At 52.3% G+C, this 24,470-nt stretch overlaps 1 protein-coding gene across 1 annotated transcript in view; it reads right to left on the bottom strand.

Moving 5' to 3' along the window:
* ADAMTS2 (ADAM metallopeptidase with thrombospondin type 1 motif 2) overlaps window positions 1-24,470 on the bottom strand; it is a 253,928-nt gene that overhangs the window by 45,079 nt on the left and 184,379 nt on the right. Inside the window, exons 6-10 of the mRNA XM_040241374.1 lie at window positions 14,374-14,530; window positions 10,174-10,279; window positions 9,444-9,587; window positions 8,732-8,864; window positions 8,012-8,125 (exon numbers count right to left, since the gene is read on the bottom strand). Coding sequence (XP_040097308.1) covers window positions 8,012-8,125; window positions 8,732-8,864; window positions 9,444-9,587; window positions 10,174-10,279; window positions 14,374-14,530 — 654 coding nt within the window. The remainder of the gene's footprint in view (window positions 1-8,011; window positions 8,126-8,731; window positions 8,865-9,443; window positions 9,588-10,173; window positions 10,280-14,373; window positions 14,531-24,470) is intronic.

Here is a 24,470-nt window from a genome sequence, read left to right on the forward strand (position 1 = left end):
TGGATTTTTACCTGAGTTTTATTTAATAAATACTTTAAAAATGATAAAAGAAGGTATATTAATACATATTGAACTACTGCACAGTTGCACTCATCTCAAAATTCTCCAAGCTAGGCTTCAACAGTACGTGAACCGTGAACTTCCAGATGTTCAAGCTGGATTTAGGAAAGGCAGACAAACCAGAGGTCAAATTGCCAACATCCATTAGATCATAGAAAAAGCAAGAGAATTCCAGAAAAATATCTACTTCTTCTCCATTGACTATGCTAAAGTCTTTGACTGTGTGATCACAACAAACTGTGGAAAATACTTGAAGAGATAGGAATACCAGATCATCTTACCTGCCTCCTGAGAAACCTGTATGCAGGTCAAGGAGCAACAGTTAGAACCAGACATGGAACAACAGACTGGTTCTAAATTGGGAAAGGCTGTATATTGCCACCCTGCTTATTTAACTTATATGCAGAACACATCATGTGAAATGCCGGGCTGGATGAAGCACAAGCTGGAATCACCATTGCTGGGAGAAATATCAATGACTTGAGATATGCAGATGACACTACCCTTATGGCAGAAAGCGAAGAATTCAAGAGCCTCTTGATGAAAGTGAAAGAGGAGAGTGAAAAGTTGGCTTAAAACTCAACATTGAAAAAACGAAGATCATGGCATCTGGCCTCACTTCATGGCAAATAGATGGAGAAACAGTGGAAACAGTGACAGACTTCAGTTTCTTGGGCTCCAAAATCACTGCAGGTGTTGACTGCAGCCATGAAATGAAAAGATGCTTGCTCCTTGGAGGAAAAGCTATGATAAACCTAGCATATTAAAAAGCAGAGACATTACCCACAAAGGTCCGACTAGTCAGAGTTATGGTTTTTCTAGTGATGTGAGAGTTGGACCATAAAGAAAGCTGAGCTCCGAAGAATTGATGCTTTTGAACTGTGGTGTTGGAGAAGACTCTTGAGAGTCCCTTGGACTGCAAGGAGATCAAACCAGTCAGTTCTAAAGGAAATCGGTTCTAAATATTCATTGGAAGGACTGATGCTGAAGCTGAAGCTCCGATACTTTGTCCACCTGATGTGAAGAACTGACTCATTGGAGAAGACCCTGATGCTGGGAAAGACTGAGGACAGGAGGAGAAGGGGACAACAGAGGATGAGTTGGTTGGATGGCATCACCGACTTGATGGACGTGAGTTTGAGCAAGCTCCGGGAGCTGGTGATGAACAGGGAGGCCTGGCGTGCTGCAATCTATGGGGTTGCAAAGAGTGAGACACGACTGAGCAACTGAAATCAGAAGTCTTTCATCTCTCCCTTACTTTATTGTAAGCCAAAATTTTCAAAATAGCAGTTTAACTGGTAACAGCTTTATCAACATTTTGAGCAAACTTTTCACATTCTGTCTGCATTCAAGTTTCTCTCCTGGTGTTTGAAAATTATTTTTAATGCCTGTTATGCTTTGTAATACATATGTTTGGAGGTCTGGGCAGTTTTTCAAGAAACAAATCATCTTGTTAAACTTAGCATTTTCAAAGAACTATCCAAGTTGGATCTGTGTTAGTAGTCCCAACTACAAGACAACACCAAAAGGAAACAAACTATTGCAAACACAGGAGCAATCACAACCTCTAGTACAGTTGAGGCCCCTTGTCTGCAATCACTTGAGAAGGCTGTGCTGAATACACCACATATTCTTCGATGACCTTGGGTGAGTCAGCACAGAGGCAGTAAGAGTATTTCTAGAAGCTAAAATTATACCTGGACAGAATCAACAACCTAGCTGTAGATACAAGGCACTAAAAGCCATATGCACGCATGCTCAGTTGCTTCAGGTGTGTCCGACTCTTTGTGACCCCATGGACTGTAGCCCACCAGGCGCCTCTGTCCATGGGATTCTCCTGGCAAGAACACTGGAGTGGGTTGCCATGCCCTCCTCCAGGAGATCATCCTGACCCAGGGATCGAACCCACATCTTTTATGCCTCCTGCATTGGCAGGCATGTTCTTTACCCCTATCTCCACCTGGGAAATCCCCAAACCATATAAATAAGCCAATAAATACACCCCAAATCCAATTTCTCCTTTGCCAAAGCCACCAAACACCTGTGGCTGCTTTAATGTCAGCCAACAGGAGAAGTGTATCAAAGGAGAAGGAGGAGTAAAGCAGAAGTGGCCCTAATTGATTACAGTCAGTGAAAACATAAGACCATGCTGACACCCTGCTCTCAGATTTCCAGCCTCCAGACATGTAAGGAATAAATGCCTGCCGTTTAAGTCACCCTAGTCTCAGCTATTTCTGCCCCACCTGACTAGGACAACGAGGGTGGGAAGGGTCCTGGCACCTCTGAAGCTGTGATGGGGCCCAGCCTCTAAATCACTGATGGCCACAGGGGCCAAGGACCAGGAGGAGGCCACGCAGTGGGCCCTCATCCCCATTGGACTAACTGGTCTTCAGTTTGTAAATGGGGAGCTGGTCATGGGACACCTCAGGACATGCCTCAGGCCCATGGTGTGATGGACCACCTCCTCCACAAACCTGGGTCCAAACGCAGAGAGGCAACACATACTCATTATAGGAAATATGAAAACAAGGCAGGAAGACAGAAAAATCATCCTGAATTCCACAACCCAGAAGCTGTCCCTCTAATATTTTGGTTTATTTCTTCCTGGATAACTGTGAACACTTAAAAGAGTACAAGCAAACCAAATGAACAGTTTTAAACTCTGATGCCTCAGTGTTATCATGAAAGAAACTGTTTAATATTACTAAAATATTTTATAAACATGAGTTTAAATGCTTATAAATATTTCATCCAGTAGAAGGGCTTAAACCCTTAAAAGCACAAAGTCACACGTCATGAGTGAATTGGAGCCACACACACCCATGAACAAACCTGACCTGCCTCTCAGGATAAGCACCATGGAGAGCACTGGTGCACTTCAGCAGGGCCAGGAACACTGCCAGGTTGGTCTGAAAGCCTGAAAGGCAGACTGTTCTTTTCAGGAAGTGCGCATTTAGCATTTCTGAACCGCTGTGGTCCTGGGTTTCCGTTCTCCACCCACCAGCATGTCCTGAGCTGGTACCACGTGCCAGGAGCCTGGGATGTGAAGATAATTGACTTGGACACTTAGGTGACTCGCCCAAGGGGGGACAGGATGGCTCAAGGTCACACAATGCGGAGGAAGGGAGGGCTTAAACTCCCATGCCCAGACCCTGGGCGATCCCTACAGTTATGCCTGCCTGCCAGTCCTCGACTGTGCAGCAAAACACGGGCATCGCAGGGCCTCTGCACTTGGATAAGCACTGTGGCACATGTTTCTGAAACAGTCCTTCTGAATTCATGAAAACTTAGGGTGAGTGTTGTCCCCAAGACAGTGCAGGTGAGTGTGAGACATGAAGGACTCTTTTCTGCCAGGACACCCGGATGCTGGAGCCATCTTGACCCAGTTGGGTCTGTACCCCGGCTCGGGCACGGAGGGCACGGCGAGCCCACTGGCCCAGCCTGCAGAGTAGAGGCACCTGGGGGGACCCTCTGTGCCTGGCCTGACCTTGCCTCCAGGGGACGAAGGGCATCCCTGTGTGGCCTTCCTCCTGTCTGAGAGCAGATCCGAGCCAAGTCTCCAGCACCCTGGACAGGGCAGGACGTGCCTCGCACTCAGGAAGAGTCATCATCAGTTCGGACAGTCCCTGCCTCTCTCCCTCCATCTCTCATCTGCTGGGGCGCCATGCGTGTCAACTACGTCTTTTGTTTTCTGGATTCTAATGCTTTGACATCTGGGTCTTGCTGACCCTGGAAGGACTCCCCCTCCTAGGGTTAACCAGCTCCTAGAGATACTAAACAACTCATTCACAGGGTAATTTTCAAGTGCAAACTAATCAATCCAGAGCACACATACCCCCCACAGCCTCCTCCTTCATCGGCGCTCCTAAATTCCAGGCCGCCATCCCCCATCCTAATCACTCCAAGCCCAGTCAGGTACTAGACAACTAGGGGCAGCCCGATGCCCCAGAGCCCACTGAAATGATTCCCACCAGCCGATCCTAATCCTGTTCACCTTGCTTTGGCATTTCTTTCTCTCCAAACACAGTTCCTGCCCCCACCCCCCGCCCTGCTCCCCAACTCATCCTGGAGCTTCCCTGTGAGACTGACCACTCCTCCCCACAAACTTCCTTGGGATTTTTGAGGAACTATCTTTTCAGTGACAACTCTCTTGATTTGTTGGCCTTAGCACACTTCAATTTTTCCCTTAGTACATTACATTTTTTTTAATTAAAAATTTTTTATTTTACTTTATAATACTGTATTGGTTTTGCCGTACACTACATTTTAAAATACCGTGCTCCTCTCAACCACCCTCCCCAGCCATCTTCCCCATGCTCCCACCCAAGGAGATTCCCCCCACTTGGAGCACTGGTCCCACATCTCTCCGGGCTTTGGCTGAACTCCACTGAAAGCTTCTCTGTGCTCCCTCCAGGCCCCTCCCCATCCCCTTGCTCACCATCACGGCATAGCCGCCTTGTCACATTCATGGCCAACCATCGGAGACAGTGACTCCTGATGGAAGACCAAGCCTGACAAATGGATGGATGGATGGGTGGGTGGTTGGATGTGAAGCTGAGGTGACTAACCAGCCTAATCTCCAGGTCCACTGCACACATCTCTTCCAAGAACAATAAGCTCAGCTCTCCCCTCTCAGCCAAACGTGCCTGCTCAGAACTCCTGATTCTGTAAGAAAGCTATGTGCCCACGGCCCCTCACTGCTCACTGCCCATCCTCTCCACCTGACCTCACCTTCCCATCCACTCCACAGTGTGCAACCCAGGCAGACAAGGAACAAGTCGTGAAACTGGGGGCAAAGGATGCAGGTGGCTCAGCTGTAGGCTTAATCCCTCTTTCCAGGCCATCTCTGTGGATGGAATAAAGATACGTGGTTCTGCCTCTGGGAAATGGCAGGCGCAGGAGAGGAAGACGTGCTTGGGATGACCCACTGTGGACAGTGAGGAGACCAGGAAGAGCCTGAATGCCATGTGACCTCCTGCCCGGCGTCTGGCAGGGAGGCATGCAGCAAGGGACAGAAAGGGACAGCTGAGCCTGGCACAGCCCTGCTTCCCCAGATGACCTGCTATTTCTCCAGCCTGCCTAGATGTTACCCTGCTCCCTTCTCACTACCTTCTCTCCTGGGCCTGGTGGCTGTTCTTAGAGGAAAGGGAGAGATAAAGGATGACTGCTTTCCAGATATAAGATTACACTGCCATAAGTAAGACACGGAAACACACAAACTCACAAGGGCAGAGGATTCTGATGGAGCCCCGGGAGTGCCCCTCCTCCACTTTGCCCCTGTACCCACTCCACACACATCAGGAATCCCTGATCCAGCTCAGCTTTCTCCCTGTGCTCCTCGTGAACCAGGGCAGGCTGAGCTAAGCCCAAGCGCCCCCTCAATTAGCACGACTGGGCTAAATAAACTGAGGGTCCTACCGGCAAAAACAGTGAAGAGTCATCACTGGGTCAGTACTTTCCGTGAGAAAAGGTGCTTTGGCCACACCTGCCCCCTTCCTCACCGCCAAGGGGCCAGTAAGTGGGCCAGTAAGCTGGTGATCAAGCACTCTCTGGCCCACATTTGGCAGTGGCCAGTATTCCTGTGGGAAAGGCCTACCACCCACCCCTCCACCCCGGACGAGCACACCATGCAGTGTCTGCTCCCACGCCTTCTCTCCGGTCCAAGGTTGGACTTGGAGGGGCAGATTGGGGTAGGGGTCCATGCCAAGCTAGTCTTATTCTCCAGTTCAGCATTTACTGAGCTCCCCATTGGGGTTATGCAAAAGTTTTGGAGTCCCTGTCTTCTCCATCGAGGTCCCGTGGAGAAGAAGACTATGAGGTCCGTTCTGGCATTATTAGGTCCCTGGAGTATTACTAACAACACCCCATTTGCAACCTCTAGTCTACGGGCACAGCCAAATCACCTGGATGCCTCTTAAAAACACCAATTCCCAAGTGTTCTAACAAAAACATACACGTGAATGTTCATTAGCAGGACTATTCACAGATACCAAAAGGTAGAAAAAGCCCACATGCCCACCAAATGGTAAACAAATGTGGTATATCCATATAGTGGAATGCCATTTGGCCATAAAAAAAGAAATGAATCCCTGATATCTGCAACGGCACAGATGATCTTTGAAGTTATGATGCTAAGTGAAAAAAAAGTCAGACACAAAAGGCACATATTATGTCATTCCACTTATAGGAAACTCCAAAACAGGCAAATCCATAGACAGAGAAAGCACGTTAGTAGTTTCCAGGAGCTGGAGGGGAACAATAACGGGGAGTCACTGGTTCGTGAGGTCTCTTTCTGGGGTGATGAGAAGTTCTGGAAACTACAGTGGTGACGGTTGCACAACTCTGTGAAAGTCCTAAAGGCCACTGAGAGTGATTTAAGTGATGAATTTTATGTTATGTTGGATTTTAACATAATCTTACAAATAAAGAACCAAACAAAGTAATTGTCAAACCTTATCCCAAATCAAAATCTTCGGGATGGACCTGGAAATCCATATCTCTAACAAGCTCTGCCAGGGACTAAAATAAAGCAGAATTTAAAACCTGCGGTGCAGAAACCTCAGGCCCAGGTGGTTTGGGTGTCTTTCTAGGCCTAACACTGGGGGACACGGGAGTCCTCTCCTGGACCTCACAGGATCCTGCTGTATCTGCTGTCTTCCCTGGGCTGAACTCTCATGGGCTCATCTGCCTAAGGAGTGGGAGTGTGAAAAACCAAGATCATGGCATCTGGTCCCATCACTTCATGTCAAACAGAAGGGGAAAAAGTGGAAACAGTGACAATTTTATTTTCTTGGGCTCCAAAACCACTGTAGATGGTGAGTGCAGCCATAAAATTAAAAGACGCTTGCTCTTTGGAAGAAAAGCTATGATCAGTCTAGACAGTTTGTCAGAGACATCTGAGACATCAACAGGGACAAAGCAGAGACATCATTTTGCTGACAAAGGTCTGCATAGTCAAAGCTATGGTTTTTCCAGTAGTCACGTATGGACATGAGAGCTGGACTATAAAGAAAGCTGAGCACTGAAGAATTGATGCTTTTGAACTGTGGTGTTGGAGAAGACTCTTGAGAGTCCCTTAGACTGCAAGGAGATCCAACCAGTCCATCCTAAAGGAAATCAGTCCTGAATATTCATTGGAAGGACTGATGCTGAAACTGAAGCTCCAACACTTTGACCACCTGATGCAAAGAGCCAACTCACTAGAAAGCATTCTGATGCTGGAAAAGATTGAAGGCAGGAGGAAAAGGGGATGACAGAGGATGAGATGGTTGGATGGCATCATCAACTCAATGGACATGAACAAACTCAGGGCGATGGTGAAGGACAGGGAAGGCTGGTGTGTTGCAGTCCACGGGGTCACAAAGAGTAGATGACTTAGCAACTGAACAACAACAATGAGAATCAAGCCCAGAATTTGGGCTGGAAGGAGAAGCCCTTTATCTTGCTGCTTCCACAGAAAGTGGGAAGTGGGCCTGGGGTAGCAGCCAGGCACTGGTAGGTAGCCATCCAGCTACCTCTAGGGACAAGCGTGCCCACTAGGGACCAAACAGCAATGTGCTAGGGGGTAAAAAGGCCAAGCCTGATGCTGGGCCTGAGGATCCCAGGGTCAACAGAATGTTGGCCAATGTTGGTGTCAGGGTAAGGTGATGTGGGCACCCACAGTGTGCAGGGGGTATGGAAGGCTTCCGGAACCCCAAAACTGGTCCTTAGAGGACAGGATTCCTACAATGGGGCTTGATGCACATTGAGGAGCTCTGAGACATCAGGTCCCCTCCGACAGAAGGAAGAGTGTATGAGAGGTTCAGAGGGCAGGAGCTCTGGAGAGTAGAGAGTGGGGTTACTAGGAGGGAGGCAGGGGTCCCCTGAGATGACCCCGGCCGCACTCCAAGGCCCTGCAGGATCTGCCCTGGAGAGCTGTGCACGTCTGTATCTGCCCTCTGCCCTGACTCACCTTGCCAGGCGCACACATGGTCCCATCCAGGGGCGGCCCCTTCTTTGTCTTGCAAAAGTAGGGGTTTTCAGGGTGGCTGCACCACAGCTGTTTGCACGGGTCGAAGGTCCGGAACTGGAAGAGAGTAGCGGCAGCTGGCAGGCCACCTCCCTCTGCGGGGGCCTTCCAGGGCTGCCCCCAGTCACACCAGGGCTCTCATGCACGGCTACCCAGGACAGGCCTGAGTGTTGCCCTGAGCTCTGTGTGGTTCTGGTGCTGTGAGGATTTCGGGCGTACTTCATGCTTCATGACTGTACATGACGTAGGGACAGCGCCTCACGTCCCTGCGGGCTGTTGGGCCTCCCGAGCCTGCAGATCTTGGTGGCTACACCTTTCATGGAGCCTGGACCTCTCATGGAGCCGGCTGGGCACCAGTGTGCTTGGCATGAAGGCTGGTTGGCATTCCTTTGGTCCAAGCAGGCATCCCATGAGCACCCACTGTTCCCCGCCTGAACACTCCACTGCCTGAATCCCTCCCAAAGCCACGTCTGGACCAGCCAGGAGAGCACAGGGCACCCACTGGATATTCGGCAGTAGGTGTGGGGAGAACCTGATGTTTGGAGGGCCGCTCCACCCTGTCCCGGGGAGCCACCCCGACACCAGCCACCTCCCAGGAGACCAGGCAGGTCTGGGCTAAGCTCCCGCTCAGTTCTTGCAGGTGTCCCAGGCTCCGACACTCACCGCGGTACACATCATGTAACCAAGGCCAAAGTCGAAACGGCACTGTTCGTTCATGGAGTAGTGCAGCCCGGGGAGCTGGGGCAGTGCCGGCCAGTCGTGGGTGAAGGGGTCATCCCGCAGGCAGTCATAGGAGCTGTGAGGGGGCACGGGGGCACCACAAGCTGCCTTCAGCAGGACCGGGCTGTCCAGGCCAGGCAGCAGCACATGCCAAGCACACTGTCTAGAGCCTCGGCGGTGGGCCTGCTTGCACACCCCAGCCCTAAGGCTGTGTTGCTTTAGTTTCCTGTTGCACCTCTTTTCCTTGGCATGGTTAGGCAGGATCTGGCTTGGCTGGGCCCTGTGCTAAGTCACTTCAGTCGTGTCCGACTCTCTGCGACCCCATAGACAGCAGCCCACCAGGCTCCCCCATCCCTGGGATTCTCCAGGCAAGAACACTGGAGTGGGTTGCCATTGCCTTCTCCAATGCATGAGAGTGAAAAGTGAAAGTGAAGTCGCTCAGTCGTGTCCGACTCGTAGCGACCCCATCGTCTAGGCATCCATTAAAGGTGCAGTGGTTGTAACCACTTTCCATCCAAAACCTAGCCCACAGCGGGACCCCCCCAACCAGTACTGCTGTCCCCTCTCCCCTGCTTTGCACTTGGGGCTAGAGGCGCCCTCCTAGACCTGAGTCCAGCACTCCAGGTTCCCCCTCAGGGGACAGGGTGGTACTCACTGCAGGTAGCGGCTCAGCTCCTGCTGGCTGCAGCGGGACCAGTGGAAGCGATGGAAAGCTGCCTGCACCAGGGGCGCCATGATGCTGCCCAGCCGCACCTCGTCACCGCAGCGGTTGCCCTGCCCGTCGTGCTCCATGCCCAGCCTGTGAGAGGAGCCAGGACAGCCTCCCTGGACCCTCACCTGCCCACACTCACCTGTCAGCCCCACCCCCTCCAGACGCTGGGAGGGGACCCCGACCTCCCTGAGCTGACTCCCCTCGCCCTTAGCTGGCCTGGTTGGCCCTCAGCCAGGGGGTACCCGTTTTCTCCAAGCTGGATTTTAGAGCCGGGGCACTCTGAGGGGACAGCATGCAGCGGCAGGCCCTGCAGGGTCCTGTCCCCAAGGCAGAGCGCTGCGGCATGAGAAAGCAGTGGGGGTGGAGGCGCCCACCACCCTCTCTACACACGAGCAGCACGCACACCCAAGCTCCAGCTCTCTGTTCCTGGGGGAGGCTCCCTCGCACGCTCATCTACAGAATTGGGTGAGAAGACCCTCCTGCCCAAGTGCTTCGATGGCATAATGGGTGGGCAGCCCCCGGTGCTGCCTGGCCCTCGGTGGAAAGTGGGCCAGGACATCACATCTGAGGGGCTTTGTCATCCAGGGAGTGTCCCTCTCAGGGCGCAGAGGAGAAGCGGGGCCCCTTGAGCCCCGACCTGCCTCAGACAGCAGGGCCTGCTGAGGCCACTTACACATGGCCAGTCTCGTGGGCCACCACGAACGCAGAGGAGAAGCCGTCCTCGTGGTTCAGGGTGCAGCTCCGGACCGGGTGGCACATCCCAGTGACAGGAGCATAGCCTGGGAGAGACAAAGGGGGCTCAGAGCCCTCCCCACACGGAAGGGCCCAGACCCCAATGTGCCCTGGCATCACCAGAGCAAACGGGCACAGCCAACGGCCCTCAAGGCTGGCACAGCTCGAGACCAGTTCTCCCCTCCCCAGGGGAGCGGGCCTCAGCCCTGCCCATCAGCAGCCACCCTGCAGCCAGCTCAGTTTCCCACATCCAGGTCTTATCTGCCAAGGCTTTCTGCCACCTTGGTAGCCTCCTGCCCACTGTTCTCTTTCAGGCCACCTTCCACTTTCCTTCCCCACTTGGCTGAGTGGCCTTTTGGTCCCTGAGGCTGAGCTTGCTTCCTGGGCTGTTGGCACTCTGGCCCTCCTGCCTGGCACCACACCCTGAGCCGCTCCCTCTGGGCCTCCCTCAGGCCTCTGAGACCTCAGCTGGACCCTTTTCCGCAGTGCACAGATGGCTGCAGGGAGGGTGGTCCCAAGCTGATCAGGGCTGTGCAGGGAGACTGACTGTGTAGCCTGGGAGGCAGAGCACTCACAGACGGTGAGGCTCTTGGAGCCCTTGGCCTGGGAACCCTGCGCTCTGACTGGGCAGATTCTGAACCACATTCCTGCTGAGGGGTCCAGCGGTCTGTCCTGGGCAAGGCACCCCCAGAGGTGGAGAATGGGGATCAGAGGGGAAAGGACAGCCACAGCAGGCTAACCTCTGATGTGAGAGGCCACAGACCCTCTGGCCACCGCTCAACCCACCAAGGGCTTCTGAAGAGCCACTGAATTAACAGGTCACAGTGAGGAGACACAGTGGGTTTTGCCTGCCCAGTTACAGCGTGTGGTCCAGGGAAGAAGTAGGGGATGGAGTCTCACAGGGAGAGAGGGCAGAGCTGAGGCAGGAGCCTGAACCACCTGAGCAGGAAGGTGGGACGGCCACCCTGTGATGTGGCTGGTCTGCGGAAGGATGATGCCCCCTGAGTGGGCTGAGCCTGATCACAGGGAGTCTTAAGATGCCCCCAGGGAAGGACCACGTTCCCGCCAACGGGGAGAGGGAGAGTGACCGGAGGGCACGATGATCCCACCCAAGGTGGAGGAAATCCAGACAGTGGGGCCTCACACTTGCTGCTGGGTGAGATACAGAAGTGTGTGCAGAGCTGGGTGTGCCAGGCAAGGCCTCTGTTTAAAGACCTGGGCATCCTAGAGGCTATCAGCCACAAATCAGCATGGCCATGGGCACTTGCCATCTGCCCATGGTTAAATCAGGTACCACTGCAGCGGCTTCAACAACCCCTGAAAGGGGTTCAGAGTGGAGATCAGGGATGAGGCACTCTGTGCTCTGGGAAAAGCTGGCAGGACACGTCTTCAGATACTTATTTTCAGGGGCCAATTTTATGAGCTCAATTCTTTAATCTCCCTGTAACTAGAAAAGCACTAAATTCCTTCATGGTGATGTCCGCTCCTCATGATTAACAGGAATTCTCAAGAGACCAGCAGAAACCTTCTGCAAAAAAATACACACTTGATTACATGTGTTCCCTCTTCACTAAAATCACAAGTGTACTGACCTTCCTCCCTACCTCTTTGGAGCCGTTTCTCGGAGCTATCTGAAATGCTGTCTCCCAGGCTACAGGCCTCGTTTCGCCCCAAATAAAACTTAACTTGCAACTCTCAGGTCATGTACTTTTTTAAGTCAGCAAGACCCAGAAAGTTAGAAGCCTGGACTGTCTCCCTACTGAGCCTCACTCATCTGAGACCCCATGGAGAGGTCCTAGGCAACGTGTTCCAAGAGAAAAGTACAGAAAGGAAGAAGTGTGACCGGGGAGTGCTGGTTTCAGAACTGTCTAAAAGCAGTATACCCAACCACTGTCTATTTCCCTTCTAACAAACAGGAAAATATGTGTCTTAAAGTATTTTTTTGCTCTGCAGATTTTGAGATGCTTGTTCTTGAATCGGTGCCAGGGCAAACCTTTGTGGTCCTCTCTTTGTCCTTTGTATGCAAAGCCTGCATATGAATATGTGCCTCAGTCTGTGTATTTCTCATTCACCCACGCTAGCATTACATAAACATTCAGGATTTGAAGATTTGAAAATGTATCTATACTTTTTCTTTATATCCTCCATTCTTAGTTTACTTTGCTATTATTTTCTTTCCAGAAATCCTTGTAGATAGACACAGTGTTCTTCCTGGATTGCGCCTCTACATCAATTTTTCTCTCATATTTTGATCTTCTGGGGTGCCCTTGACTTTTTATTTCAGCTTTTGAATTTTCTGTTTCACCCACTGAGAAATGCAATATTGCTGCCATATCAGTAAAGAAAGGATGTCACAGCATCAGCCGTTGAGCCACCATGGATGGCGAGCTGGTGAGCCCCGAGGAAACTCAGGATGGGAGAACACTGGATACCGGCCCCAGATGGCTGAGACGCATAGCAAAGGAATGATTTCAGCGAGCCCAGACTCCTGCATCTTCCCACACATAGAAAAGCACTAACTTCCTTAACTTGAGATTTTCATTTTCTTCAGTTAACAGTAAGCTTTGTTCTTATCAGCTGCCCTTTGTTGCAAAACTCCTACATATCCTAGCCCCCCTTGCCTCCTCAGAGCAGCTCAGTTCTCCCAGGGTTACTTGAGATGCTGTCCCCCAGGACTGAAGTGCTGAACATTTCTGATGAATTAAAACACACACACACACACACACACACACACACATAACTTTCAGGTTGGACATTTAATTTTTTAGTCAACACCATCAAATCTTTAATGAAAACCCTTTTTTTCTCTGATTCTTCTTGGTAGCCTGTTCTGGGTTTACAGATATATTTCCTCAAACATTCTGGAGATATGACTTTATAAAAATGTACTTTTCCCTTCTCTAAATTATCTGTTTCCTCTGGAGTTAGCTTTTTAATTTTATTTTACATCTCGGTCCATCTTTTTCATCCTTTCCATTTTTTTAAAAATATCTGGTAATTCTTGACTGTCCTTTCACATTTTTAAATGAAGAATGAAGTCACTTAATGTAAAAGTTGTGTTGGTTTCTCTCCCGCAGAACAGTTCTGCTCCCCGTTAGAGCTCTCACCCGGACAAAGGGTGACAGAGTGCTCTGTCAGCTGGCCACACAGACGGGCTTGAAGGGGAGGAAGCAACCCCTCACAGTGGAGAGGCACCAACACCAGCCAGGAGGCACAAGTGATCACCCCTGTGCAGCCACCCCCCGACCAAGAAATAAAACTGTCCCCACACTGCAGAAGCCTCTCCTCGGTTCCAACAGCAACTCCCTCCCTCCTGCCCACTCTCCTGACTGTTGACACCACAGATCAGTTTTGCCCACTTCCAAGCCTGAAATAAGTGGAGTCGTGAGTATATATTCTTCTCTGACTGTCTTATTTCACTTATTTTATCTAACGTTCACTGTGTGAGATCTTCAACTATGATTGTAGACTTGTCAGTTTTTTCTTTTGGATCTGTCAGTCTTATATAGTTTGAATTTTTAAGTAAAGTCCCTTATCTTTTAAAGATTGAAAATGTATTCAAATTTGTTTTACAAAAGTTGGAGGAAGCACAGGCTTCCCAGGTGGCGCTAGTGGTAAAGAACCCACTTGCCAATGAGGGAGACATAAGAGACGTGGGTTCAATCCCTGAGTAGGGAAGAGTCCCTGGAGAAGGGCACGGTAACTCCTCCAGTATTCTTGCCTGGAGAATCCCATAGACAGAGGAGCTGGGTGGGCTACAGTCCACGGGGTCGCAAAGAGTGGGACACGACTGAAGTGGCTTGGCAAGCACACACGGAGGAAGCAAACACCTGAAGCCCAGCCTCAGAGCTTGTCTGGCCCCTGGGCTGCCAGCCCCAGACTCTGCCCATGTCACTCCCTTTGATCTTCCCTGTCCCCAGAGAGACACAGTTTCCTGGGGGACATCTCAGAGTTCCTGGTAGTTTTGAAGAGCCAGGAAGAGACTAGCACTTACCCTCAACCCGGACACCCTTCTCAGCACTTACCCCCTTGCCCAGACACCCCTCTCATCCCAGGCCAAGGCTGCCGGAGGGCACTGGCAGGGTCAGGCACTCACGTGCAGCCTCCCTCCTTTCTGTGCGCCCGCAGGCCCGAGACTCACCTTGCATGCCCGAGGGCCCAAAGTCCTGCCGTGTGAGGAATATGGCGTGATCGTGGTACTCGTCGTGATCAGTGTCCGGCTTCTGCTGGAGGTAGGCCCAGCGGCAAACGTTCTCCAGACTCTGAGAGGGGTTCCCAATCTCAATGAGGCTCATAGACTGCAGGGGCAGGAGAGACAACAGAGATGGATTGGTGTCCGGCGGTCCGGATAGGAGTTGAGCAGACCCCGCAGACTGGGGACCTGGCCCAGCTGGCCTCTCAAGAACTCCCTCCCATGTGGCTCCATTCTCCAGAGTGGTGGAAAGGATCCCTTGCCACACAGACCTGCCGGAGCTTCCACACAAAGTCACTGCATGATTTCAGGTGAGACACAGGAACAAAACGCTGAGGCCTCAAAGCCTCAAAGGGTCCATTCAGCCCACCCCACCTCCAAGGGCCATGCATCCTCCTTGGCACCTGCTCTGGGCAAGCTCTGGCCAGGAGGCCAATGCAGTGGACCTCTGGCAGGATCTGGGACAGGGAAGACAGAACTCCCAATATGGCTACAAGCCCAGAGAAGAAAGGAACCCTGTGTTTCCCCCTTGATAGAAGCTATTTGCAGAAAACAACACAAGGGAGGGGAAAATTCTGCAGCACATACAGTCAAGAAGCCACATAAGGACCAGGATCACAGGGGTAATTCCTGCAGGACCAATGGACAGGAAGCCACCAGGAGCAACCACAGTCCATTTTGTATCAGGACACATGCCTGCTAGCCAAGGCTGGCCACCAGACTGGCAGTATCGCAGGCCAGTCTGCCTCATGGCATTGGCATTCACTCTCTGACTCAGTTTTCACAGTTACCCAGAAAGGCAAGAAACTGAGGCTCAGAGAGGTCAAGTAACTTGCCCCAGGTCAGACAGCTCAGAAGCCTAAAACCGAAAGTCTATATTCCATCCACTTCCCTAAACTCCCTCTCCAAATGAAACACACACCATTATCATCTCAGAATCAGGTCTCACAAGCTGCACTCACCCCTTTTCTCTCCACAGTCCTCACAGCAGGCATTCTGGTTTCCACTCTCACCGCATACTCCTACCGTCAAAGTGGTTCTCTCTAGCGAAACCTGTCCATAAAGTAGAGCTATGCATTCCTTGGTAGACCTGAAAGCATGCATTTTTCCTCTTCTCTTGCATAAACAAATCCAACAGGCATAGTCGCATATTTCTCTTTGTGTGTATAAGTAGAATGGACTTGGGGTGTATTTATAGGGTACTGTTCGTAAGCCAGCACGTTGCAGAAGAAGGAAGAATGAGTCAAGGCCAGGGAAGATCCGCCATTGCCAAGCATCCTGTGAGTTACCCAAGTCAAGGGTTTACAAGCTGGTGGACCAGTTCCCAGGCCCTAAGCACAGAGCCAATTGCTCCTGAGAGATGAGAGTACTTGGTTTAATAGCGTTCAGCGAGTCCTAATGAAGTCAGTCACAGATGGGAGCAAGAGATTTGGTGGCTGGGACCTACTGAACATTCCCCAGAGATGGACAGCCCCAGAGGATGCTGGGAAAGGGGAAAAGAGGCACATTACTGCCCTCCCCGTGACTGGGAAAGCAGGTGACTACCTCCGGCCAATTAGTTGCCATCAAAAGTGATGTGTGTCTCTTCCTGGTCTGAGCACTTTATTGCCCACGTGAGAGCCTTCGGAGATCTCTCCTGGCTGGCATGGGAACCAGCAACCAGGCTGCTCTGTCGCCCAGGTCCTGAGTGAAAATGAGACCAGAGTCCAATGCCAATTCACACTGAAGACACCAGTGTGAGTGAGAAATCAAGCTTTGTTGTTGTAAGCTGCTGGGACATGGAGCTGGTTTGCTTCTGCAGCACAGTCTTGCCCACCCCAAAAGACACAGAAGGGGCAAAGGAAGGGGTCATGGCATCTGTATCTCATCCAAGCAGGTCAGCCCAAAACCCCACTGGGAGATCACTGCCTCCAGAAAACCTTGAGAAGCCACAGCTCTGGAGGAAGAAGCAAGTCAAAGACTCTCCTTTCTAGGGAAGGAACTTTGGGTGGAATGAGAAGAAAGGGACCTTGAGGGATGGATCTGATTTGGTGCTTGAGTTTGGATCCCATTGGGCTTAAGATTGCCACTTCAGTCCGGACCACAAGGGCCACTGATCACCACTCGATCAAGGATGGCTGCAGAGCCCCACGGGAGGGGGAGCCCCCAGCTCCACAAAGCCCAAGACACATGCAGATCACTCAGTCGTGTCGTCTTTGCAAGCCCCACAGACTGTAGCCCGCCAGGCTCCTTATTCATGGAGTTCTCCAGGCAAGAATACCGGAGTGGGTAGCCATTCCCTTCTCCAGGGGTGGAACCGGGCTTTCCTGCATTGCAGGCAGATTCTTTACCATCTTAGCCACCAGGAGAGTCCGGAGCCTTGCTAAGCCACCTCCAGCAGAAGGACCTTGTTCCCTTCAGGGCCATGGCTCTCAGCCCAAACATCAGGGGACCGAACCCCTGGTTGGTTACAGTTACTTTTGCCTGTGTTCTTCTGACAACAACAGCCCAATCTCCCTCTGGTAAAAGATCTCCTCTGTTAATCTGGGTCTGAGCTCGGGCTCAGGGGTGGGAGAGGTCAAGCCCAGACAACCCCACCTAGCACCTTCCCAGCACCATGATAGTTGGGGCCAAGGGGTTGGAAAGGTGTGTGACTATGAGCCTAGAGCTTCCCCCAGGGCAGAGAATTCCAGGGGAGGAAGAAACCAGAACAGACAGAGTGTGGGCTGGACTGGAGAGAGCTTGATTCCCAGTGTCCTCACACCACCACGTGGCTTACCCAGGCCTGAAGCCAGCTGCCCACAGGCCTGTTTATTATCTCCTGCAGCCATGAAATTAAAAGATGCTGATGCCTTAGAAGAAAAGCTATGATAAACCTAGACAGTCTATTAAAAAGCAGAGACATCACTTTGCCAACAAAGATTCATGTAGTCAAAGCTATGGTTTTTTCCAGCCGTCATGTACAGATGTGAGAGCTGGAACATAAAGAAAGCTGAGAGCTGAAGAATTCATGCTTTCGAACTGTGGTGCTGGAGAAGACTCCTGAGAGTCCCTTGGACTGCAAGAATATCAAACCAGACAATCCTAAGGAAATTAGTCCTGAATATTCATTGAAAGGACTGATGTTGAAGCTGAAACTCCAATACTTTGGCCACCTGATGTGAAGAGCTGACTCATTCGAAAAGACTCTGATGCAGGGAAAGATTGAGGGCAGGAGAAGAGGTCAGCAGAGGATGAGATGATTGAATGGCATCACGGACTCAATGGACATGAGTTTGAGCAAGCTCCAGGAGATAGCAAAGGACAGGGAAGCCTGGCTTGCTGCAGCCACTGGGGTTGCAAAGAGTCGGATACGACTTAGCAAATAACAATGAATAACAATAACATAATGAGTTATTTCCAAACTTTATGATCTGAAAAGTTTGGAAATCTGAAAAGAGTTTCCCCGGTGGCTCAGATGTTAAAGAATCAGCTTGCAATGCAGGAAACCCTGGTTTCATCCATGGGTTGGGAACATCCCCTGGAAAAGGGAATGGCTACTCACTCCAATATTCTTGCCTGGAGAATTCCATGGACAGAGGACCCCAGTAGGCTACAGTCCATGGGGGTCGCAAAGAGTTAGACACAACTGAGTGACTAACAAACACACACACACTCATGATCTGAAAAAACCCAAACACTTGTTATCTCATAGTTTCTGGATTAGGAATCCAAAGGCAATCCAGTGGGGTCCTCTACTCAAGGTTCTCCCGTGAGATTGCTGGCAGCTGAGGCTGGGGCTTCAATCTCAGCTGAAGAGATTGTCCTGGGCGGGACACACTCCCACACTCACTCACGTGGTTACTAGCAGGATCCAGTTCCTCACGTGCTGCTCGACCTAGGGCTCCTTGCCACCTCACATGGACCTCGCCACAGAGCAATCACACAGGGCAGCTTGCCTCCCCCAGCACGAGCGACCTCAGAGTGCATATCCGAGACACAAATCATAGTCCAGTTAGAGGCAAATCTTGGTCCTGCCCACGCCTGCAGGGAAAGGACCACAGCCAGGAGTGACCACCAAGACGTGGGCTCACGGGGGCCATCCTAGCGCCTGCTTGCAGCAGAGATGTGTCTCATATATGTTGTCAGGAAATTCCTCCCATGAAAGTCAACTGGAGTTGTGTTATTGTCACTTGCAGTTGAGAGACCACGAGCAGCGGACTTCCTCCTTGGAGACTCGTGGGAAGCCCAGGTGAGTGCACTGGCTGGCTGGCTGGAGGGTTCAGCTAGTGTGTCCAGCGCCAGTGGGAGAGAAGCTCTAGTCACGTTTTTGAAGAGAAGTCAAGAGTCCCAACTAGAAAGACACATGGTGTCAGGGCCAGACAACAGGAAGAAGGGCATGGAGTTGAGACAGAGCCAAAAGCTGAAACGAGGGGAGAACAAGCAGTCTGGGGGCTCAGAGAGAGGCCTGACTGCTCAGGGAGTGGGCTCATTGGAAGTGATGGGTGGGTGTTGCAAACCCAATGCCCACAGGCCAAGGCTGGTGATATGAGTCAATGAGGCAGGTTGGCTCAAAGAAAAGCAGATCTGTCTTTTGTTTGCCAGTTTAGAAGGTTACAGAAGAATATTTCCCTGTTACGATAAAGAAGTTGGAGTGATAAGGAGTGGCAAGAACTGGCAAACCAAGGAGCCCATGCCCCGATGCAGGGCAGCAGTACTCAGCCCCAGCTCCCTGGGCATGGCATGCAAGAACAGAGCCCAGAGCTGTCACCAGGCTGACCTCTCAGGCCAGTCTTTACATTTTACAAAGAAGTGTGTGTGTGTGTGCGTGTGTGTGTGGGTGTAAGTTGCTCGGTCATGTCCGACTCTTTGCGACCCCAAGGATTAGAGCCCACCAGGATCCTCTGTCCAAGGAGTTTTCTAGGCAAGAATACTGGAGGGGGTTGCCACTCCCTTCTCCAGGGGGTCTTCCTGACCCGGGGATCAAACCTGGGTCTCCTGCATTGCAGACGGATTCTTGCCATCTGAGCCACCTGTGAAACCCACAAAGAGGTTCTGTGGACCAAAGAAAACACATCCCTCACGTCACTGGGTAAGGAACCTTGGAATAAAGGCCCTTCCGGGCTGGACCCAACACTGGCTTGCTGGTCAGCGCCTCCTGCCTCCCAGACACCAGGCCCTTGGATTCAGCCCAGGTTCCTAGCCCCTCTCAGCAACCACTGTGATCTCACTGCTGTGGCAGGATAATTTACTGAAGTATTGATTTGCATTTTGTTCTTGCCTTGTCTTCCCTTCCTCCACTCCAAGAAGCAGCCCATCACTTCTGTTCTCCAGGACCACAGGGGTCCGTGCCACGGGACCCAGAGCAGAAGGTGTCTGGGACTCTCTCCCTGCTTTTGGTTTCCGAGGAGACTCCCCAAGGGGAGGGGCAGAAGGAAGGGCTCAGAGGGGTTCTACCAGGACGAGGTGGCCCTGAAGAGGCAGATCACAAAAAAGCAGCGGCTGTGTGCTGGGTCCTGGGAACTTGCAGCCCAGATGGGGCCTGGAGGAAGGTGACGTCAGTGTCTGACATCCACAGTCTGGAGCTGCTTGGACTTCCTGTTTCTTTGCCCACGTCCCAGTTCTCCCAAGGTTCTGGCCATTCTCAAGGAATTAAGGGCTGGTATCCTCCTCCGTGCTGGCCTGGAGAGCTCGGGGGGGGCACTGTGCCTCGTGCTGTGCGGCAGGTGCCAGACCCACGTGCATTTTAGAAAGAGCCGAGTCAGTGAGGAGAGAGGACACAGTCAGGACCGTGAGGTGGCAGGAGATGAGCAGACCAGCTGGCAGGGGAGGAAGCATGGTTTCTGGCCACGGAGCTTGTGGAGGAGGCGCAGGAGAGGACCCCTCACGTGCACTGCCCTGGGACACAGGCCAGGGATGATCTTTCTGGGCCCAGGTTTCCTCCTTGGTAAAAGGTCAGCAATTTTCCTTCGGGGAGCTCTGCTGCTTCTCAGGTGCAGCTCCTGGGGGAATAGTTTAGAGACGGCTGGGGATTCAAGTAAGGTCAGTGGTTCGGAGGCTCAACACCAGGTGAAGTAGGCTTACCCAGAGGCAACCCCCACCCCCAAACAACCACCCATGAGCTTCGAGGCAGAAGATTGCACCAGACTCAACCCTTCCTTGGCCTACTTCTCCTCCTTCCTGAGAGCTGCCGGCCTTCCTGTAGGTTCTGCCTGCCTTGAAGAGCTCTTCACAGACAGAGCTGTCCAGGCAGAGGGCCCGGGAGGGAGGTCTGGACCCCACAGGGGTCACTCGGGCTCTGGTGGGTTCTCCGCACACGGCTTTGCCACGTGAATCCCACTCACAGCCCTCCATCCCGTATCTTCGCCACGTATCACGCAGCACATGGAGACCTATCCAAGCAAGGACCAGAGACGTGTCTGTCTTTCAGAAGTGATGGCGATCCCGCAGTCTTTCCGGGCCTCCACAATAGTGGGTGTGGCTGTCCGGGCTGATGCGCCGAAGAATATCAACAGCGCTGAAAAGAGAGGCAAACGCCAGGTGCCCATCAGGCCATGCTCCAAAGTCATCGCCGGGCTTCTAACTGTGATGATGAAGGATGGTCACTTTGGCGAACTTGACATCACTGAGGTTCACAGAGCTGGGAAAGCTGTGAGCTTCACAGGCAGGCTGAATAAGTGTGGAGCAGTCAGCCTCAGATTTGATGCGCACCTCACGGGTCTAGAAAAACGGCAGAATAACCTGCTCCCACCCCGTCAGCTTGGTTTCACTGTCCTGACAACCTCCGCGGGCATCAGAGACCAAGAAGAAGCGAGACGAAAGCACACAGGAAGAAACAAATCTTTGGATTCTTTTTCTAGGGATGCAATACATACAAATAAAATGCCTCGGAGGGGCGTCTGGAAGCCACGCCACCTCTGAAGGCGTTCTGTGGTGCGGGGCCATATCACCCCTCTGCAGGCAGGACACGAAAGGAAGGGCGAGAGCCGAGGTGGCCACCAGGTGGCGCCGCTGCCGCAGGAACAGCAGAGGGAGCCTCCTGCGCCAGGATCGAAGGGCTGGGGCTCCTGAGACCGCAGGCCACCGGCTCAAACGGAACCACGGAGGCCCCAGCCAGCCTCTGGGGTCCCACATTAAACAAATCAATTAAGACTTCTGCAGAAAGTTCTGTCCCAATCTCTGCTCTCTGACATCTCCATTGTTTGCCCTAGAATGAGCTGAATTATTTATGCTCTTACCTCCTTTAGTCAAGGAGACAGGAGAAAAGGGGGACCAGCAGCGCGGAGGCTCCGCAGGTGCCAGGATGTATCAGGGAATCCCTCAGATCACCAATCCCACCCACCAAGGCACCTGCGAGTGATGGTGCGGCTCCCCAGGCAGCTGCGCGCCCTGGGGGTGGAAGCCTGCTTCGCTGTCATCGGCCCTGTGCCCCTGGACATGGTCCCTGCTTCACTGTCCCGGGCGCCCCCTCCCCAACCGCAGCGTACAGCTGGGAGCTCAGGCGCTTCCGGCCACGGCGATCAGCATCTTCAATACTGTCATCCAGCGGGAGCCAACCGAAAGCTTCTCAACTGCTCTGACCCCAGAGGGTCTCCCCCACCGCCACCCCGCAAACCCGCCCTCCCAAATAAGCACAGGACCGCGTGCACAGAGTGGAGTCCAGATCTGCTGGGTTCAAGAAAGCAGAGCTCCCTTCTCAACCTCGGCACTGCTAAAATGCAAGGCAGGAAATTCTCTGCGGAGCGGGCCAGTCTGCGCACTGAACGATGTTGAGCAGTATCCTGACTTCTTCCTGCTGGATGTCAGGAGCATCTCCAAGGTGGGGAGCTGCAAACTCGCCCTCTGAGGGGGGAACCCTGCCATGGGAAACCCCCAAGGGGAGCAAACCCAAGGAGCCCTGTGGAAAAACAGCCCAACCCAGCCTCCCTGAGCAAAGCCGCTTGCTCCCCCGTTGTGTGACTTCGGCAGTCCTCACCTGTCCTCTCGGGGAGGGGGCGGGGGGTGGGTAGGGTGGGGTGGGTGGTGAGGTAAGAGCCCCAGAGAGCTGCTGTGAGGGTAGGGTAAGGTGAGTGAAGTCACACAAGGGGCTGCAGACAGGACCCAACCCAGAGAGCGCGCTGCAGGCTGAGACTTGCAGGAAGCCTCGCCCCTGCTGCCATTGCTGGTGTGCGCTCACTTTGCAGGGGGCCCTAAGGCTCAGCGATGGTAAATGACCCAAAAGGACCAAGAGGGGCCAGAATCAGCACCAAGCTGCGGGTCTTCTCCAGGCTGCTCTGGGGTGCCAGGGAGTACCTGGAGCTCCAACCTCACCACAGGCATCCACACTCCTAACATCACTGAGGGCCAGAAGGTGTGATCCATTTTTCTCTCCTCAGGACTCCCGGATCATCAAGGCACATTCCAGACATCCTCCCAGAGGCTGGGAGTCTATTCCCAGAGAGAGCCAAGCTGCCAGCTCAAGACTCTTCAAGTGAACCTTCCCAGCTCAAGCCTGTAGGGCACATCTGTCTCCAATGCTTCCTGTTCTTCTCTGGACCCTGGAGACTCTGGCTCAGGAGGTGGGCCATAATGGCCAGGGGCTGGGCACCAGGCCTGGAGCCAAGCGGTTGGGGGTTGGGGGTTTCCTCACTCTGAGGAAACCAGGGAGCTGTCCCTGGGATGTCTGAATCCCCTACACAGCCCCCACACAGTCAGGGAGGCAGAGGTCCATATCAGGTCGGCAATGGCCTGGCATATGCAGGAAGAGGGCGGTGGCACCGGCCCCTTGAACGCTGATCCCTGCCCCAGCATTTTCTTCTCTTGCCTTCCCCTGAGAGATTCACAGTCAGAATTCCTCCGACCCTTCTGTTCTAATGCTGAAAAATTCCTAGGAGCGTTCCATACTTTGTCTTGACCTGGTCTTTCACAACAAGATACCTTATGTTCTTTAATTGTCCCCAAGTCTCTGATTTCCATTTGCTTTGATTTTCATCATCTTAGGAAATATTTAAAATGAGAACAGTTCAGTAGCTTTGGTTCCTTCTCAAAAAAATCAATTGAAAAGCCAGTTGCTATGCAACCCTCAAGCATTGCTGATGTTCTGCTCCCTGGCTGATGGCATATTGTATAAAATAAGATAATCTCTTTTCTTCTGCTGAGTTTTTTTTTTTTTTTTAAGAAATGGAGAAAAATGTTGTTTTAGGAAAAACTTGAGATAACTCAGAGGCTCCTCCTAAGCTGGAAGACAAACAACATGTCCTTTGCACAAGCACTCCCGATTTTATCCCCAGCGGGGCCCTCGGTGGGGCCTGGGGACAGGTGCAAGGGGAGCAGAGGGCAGGGAAGCTGGTCTACTTCCATCACAGCTTGGAATGAATAGCAGAATCTGAATACCCAGGCCACTTTCTGCCCCAAGTCTGGGTCTCGCTCTCACTGCTCCCAGACCCACCCCCTTGCCCTGACTCCACAGACCTTGGAAGACACAGCTTAGGGCCCTCTCCTGGCAGGGGTCAGCCTGCAGTCCCCTTGGCCTTTCTGTGCTTCAAGCCTCACAGGGACAGGGCCTCACTCATTGTCAGGAAGCACGTGGCTCCTTTAAGAGCAGCTCATTGGAATCCATTCTCCTTGGGAGCCAAACTCTATTTGTGACTCTCGTCCAGAAGCCCTTCCTGGCTTTTCCTGCAACAAGCAGAGCTCATTCCCTGTACACGAGTGCCAGCCAGGCAGTCCCCTCTGGTCACCCCACCCAGGACACCCGATGTCCTGTCTCCTTCGTGGTGCTCACCACTCCAAAACCACCTTGTTTCCTGGTGGACTCATGGGAAGCTGGTGCCCCAGGCCTGGGGGCAGGCACATCCCAGGATCCATATGCCCAAGAGACGGGTCCTCCCACTTCCTGAGGTCCCTGAGAGCCTTGGAAACAGGGCCTTACCCCCAGCACTCTGCCAAGTGGAGTCTGTGGCTGGTGGGCACAAACTGATATTGCCCACAATGAGATAAGTACAGAAATGGGAAACTTTCATAGCAGTTTGATGGAGCGACTTTATGTCTATGGAATTTAATAATAAAAAGTCAGGGCTGGTATTCATGAATAATCTGGTTTTGTCCCA

The sequence above is a fragment of the Oryx dammah genome, unplaced genomic scaffold, assembly GCF_014754425.2.
Source record: "Oryx dammah isolate SB20612 unplaced genomic scaffold, SCBI_Odam_1.1 HiC_scaffold_5, whole genome shotgun sequence".
In the NCBI taxonomy this organism is placed as follows: Eukaryota; Metazoa; Chordata; class Mammalia; order Artiodactyla; family Bovidae; genus Oryx; species Oryx dammah.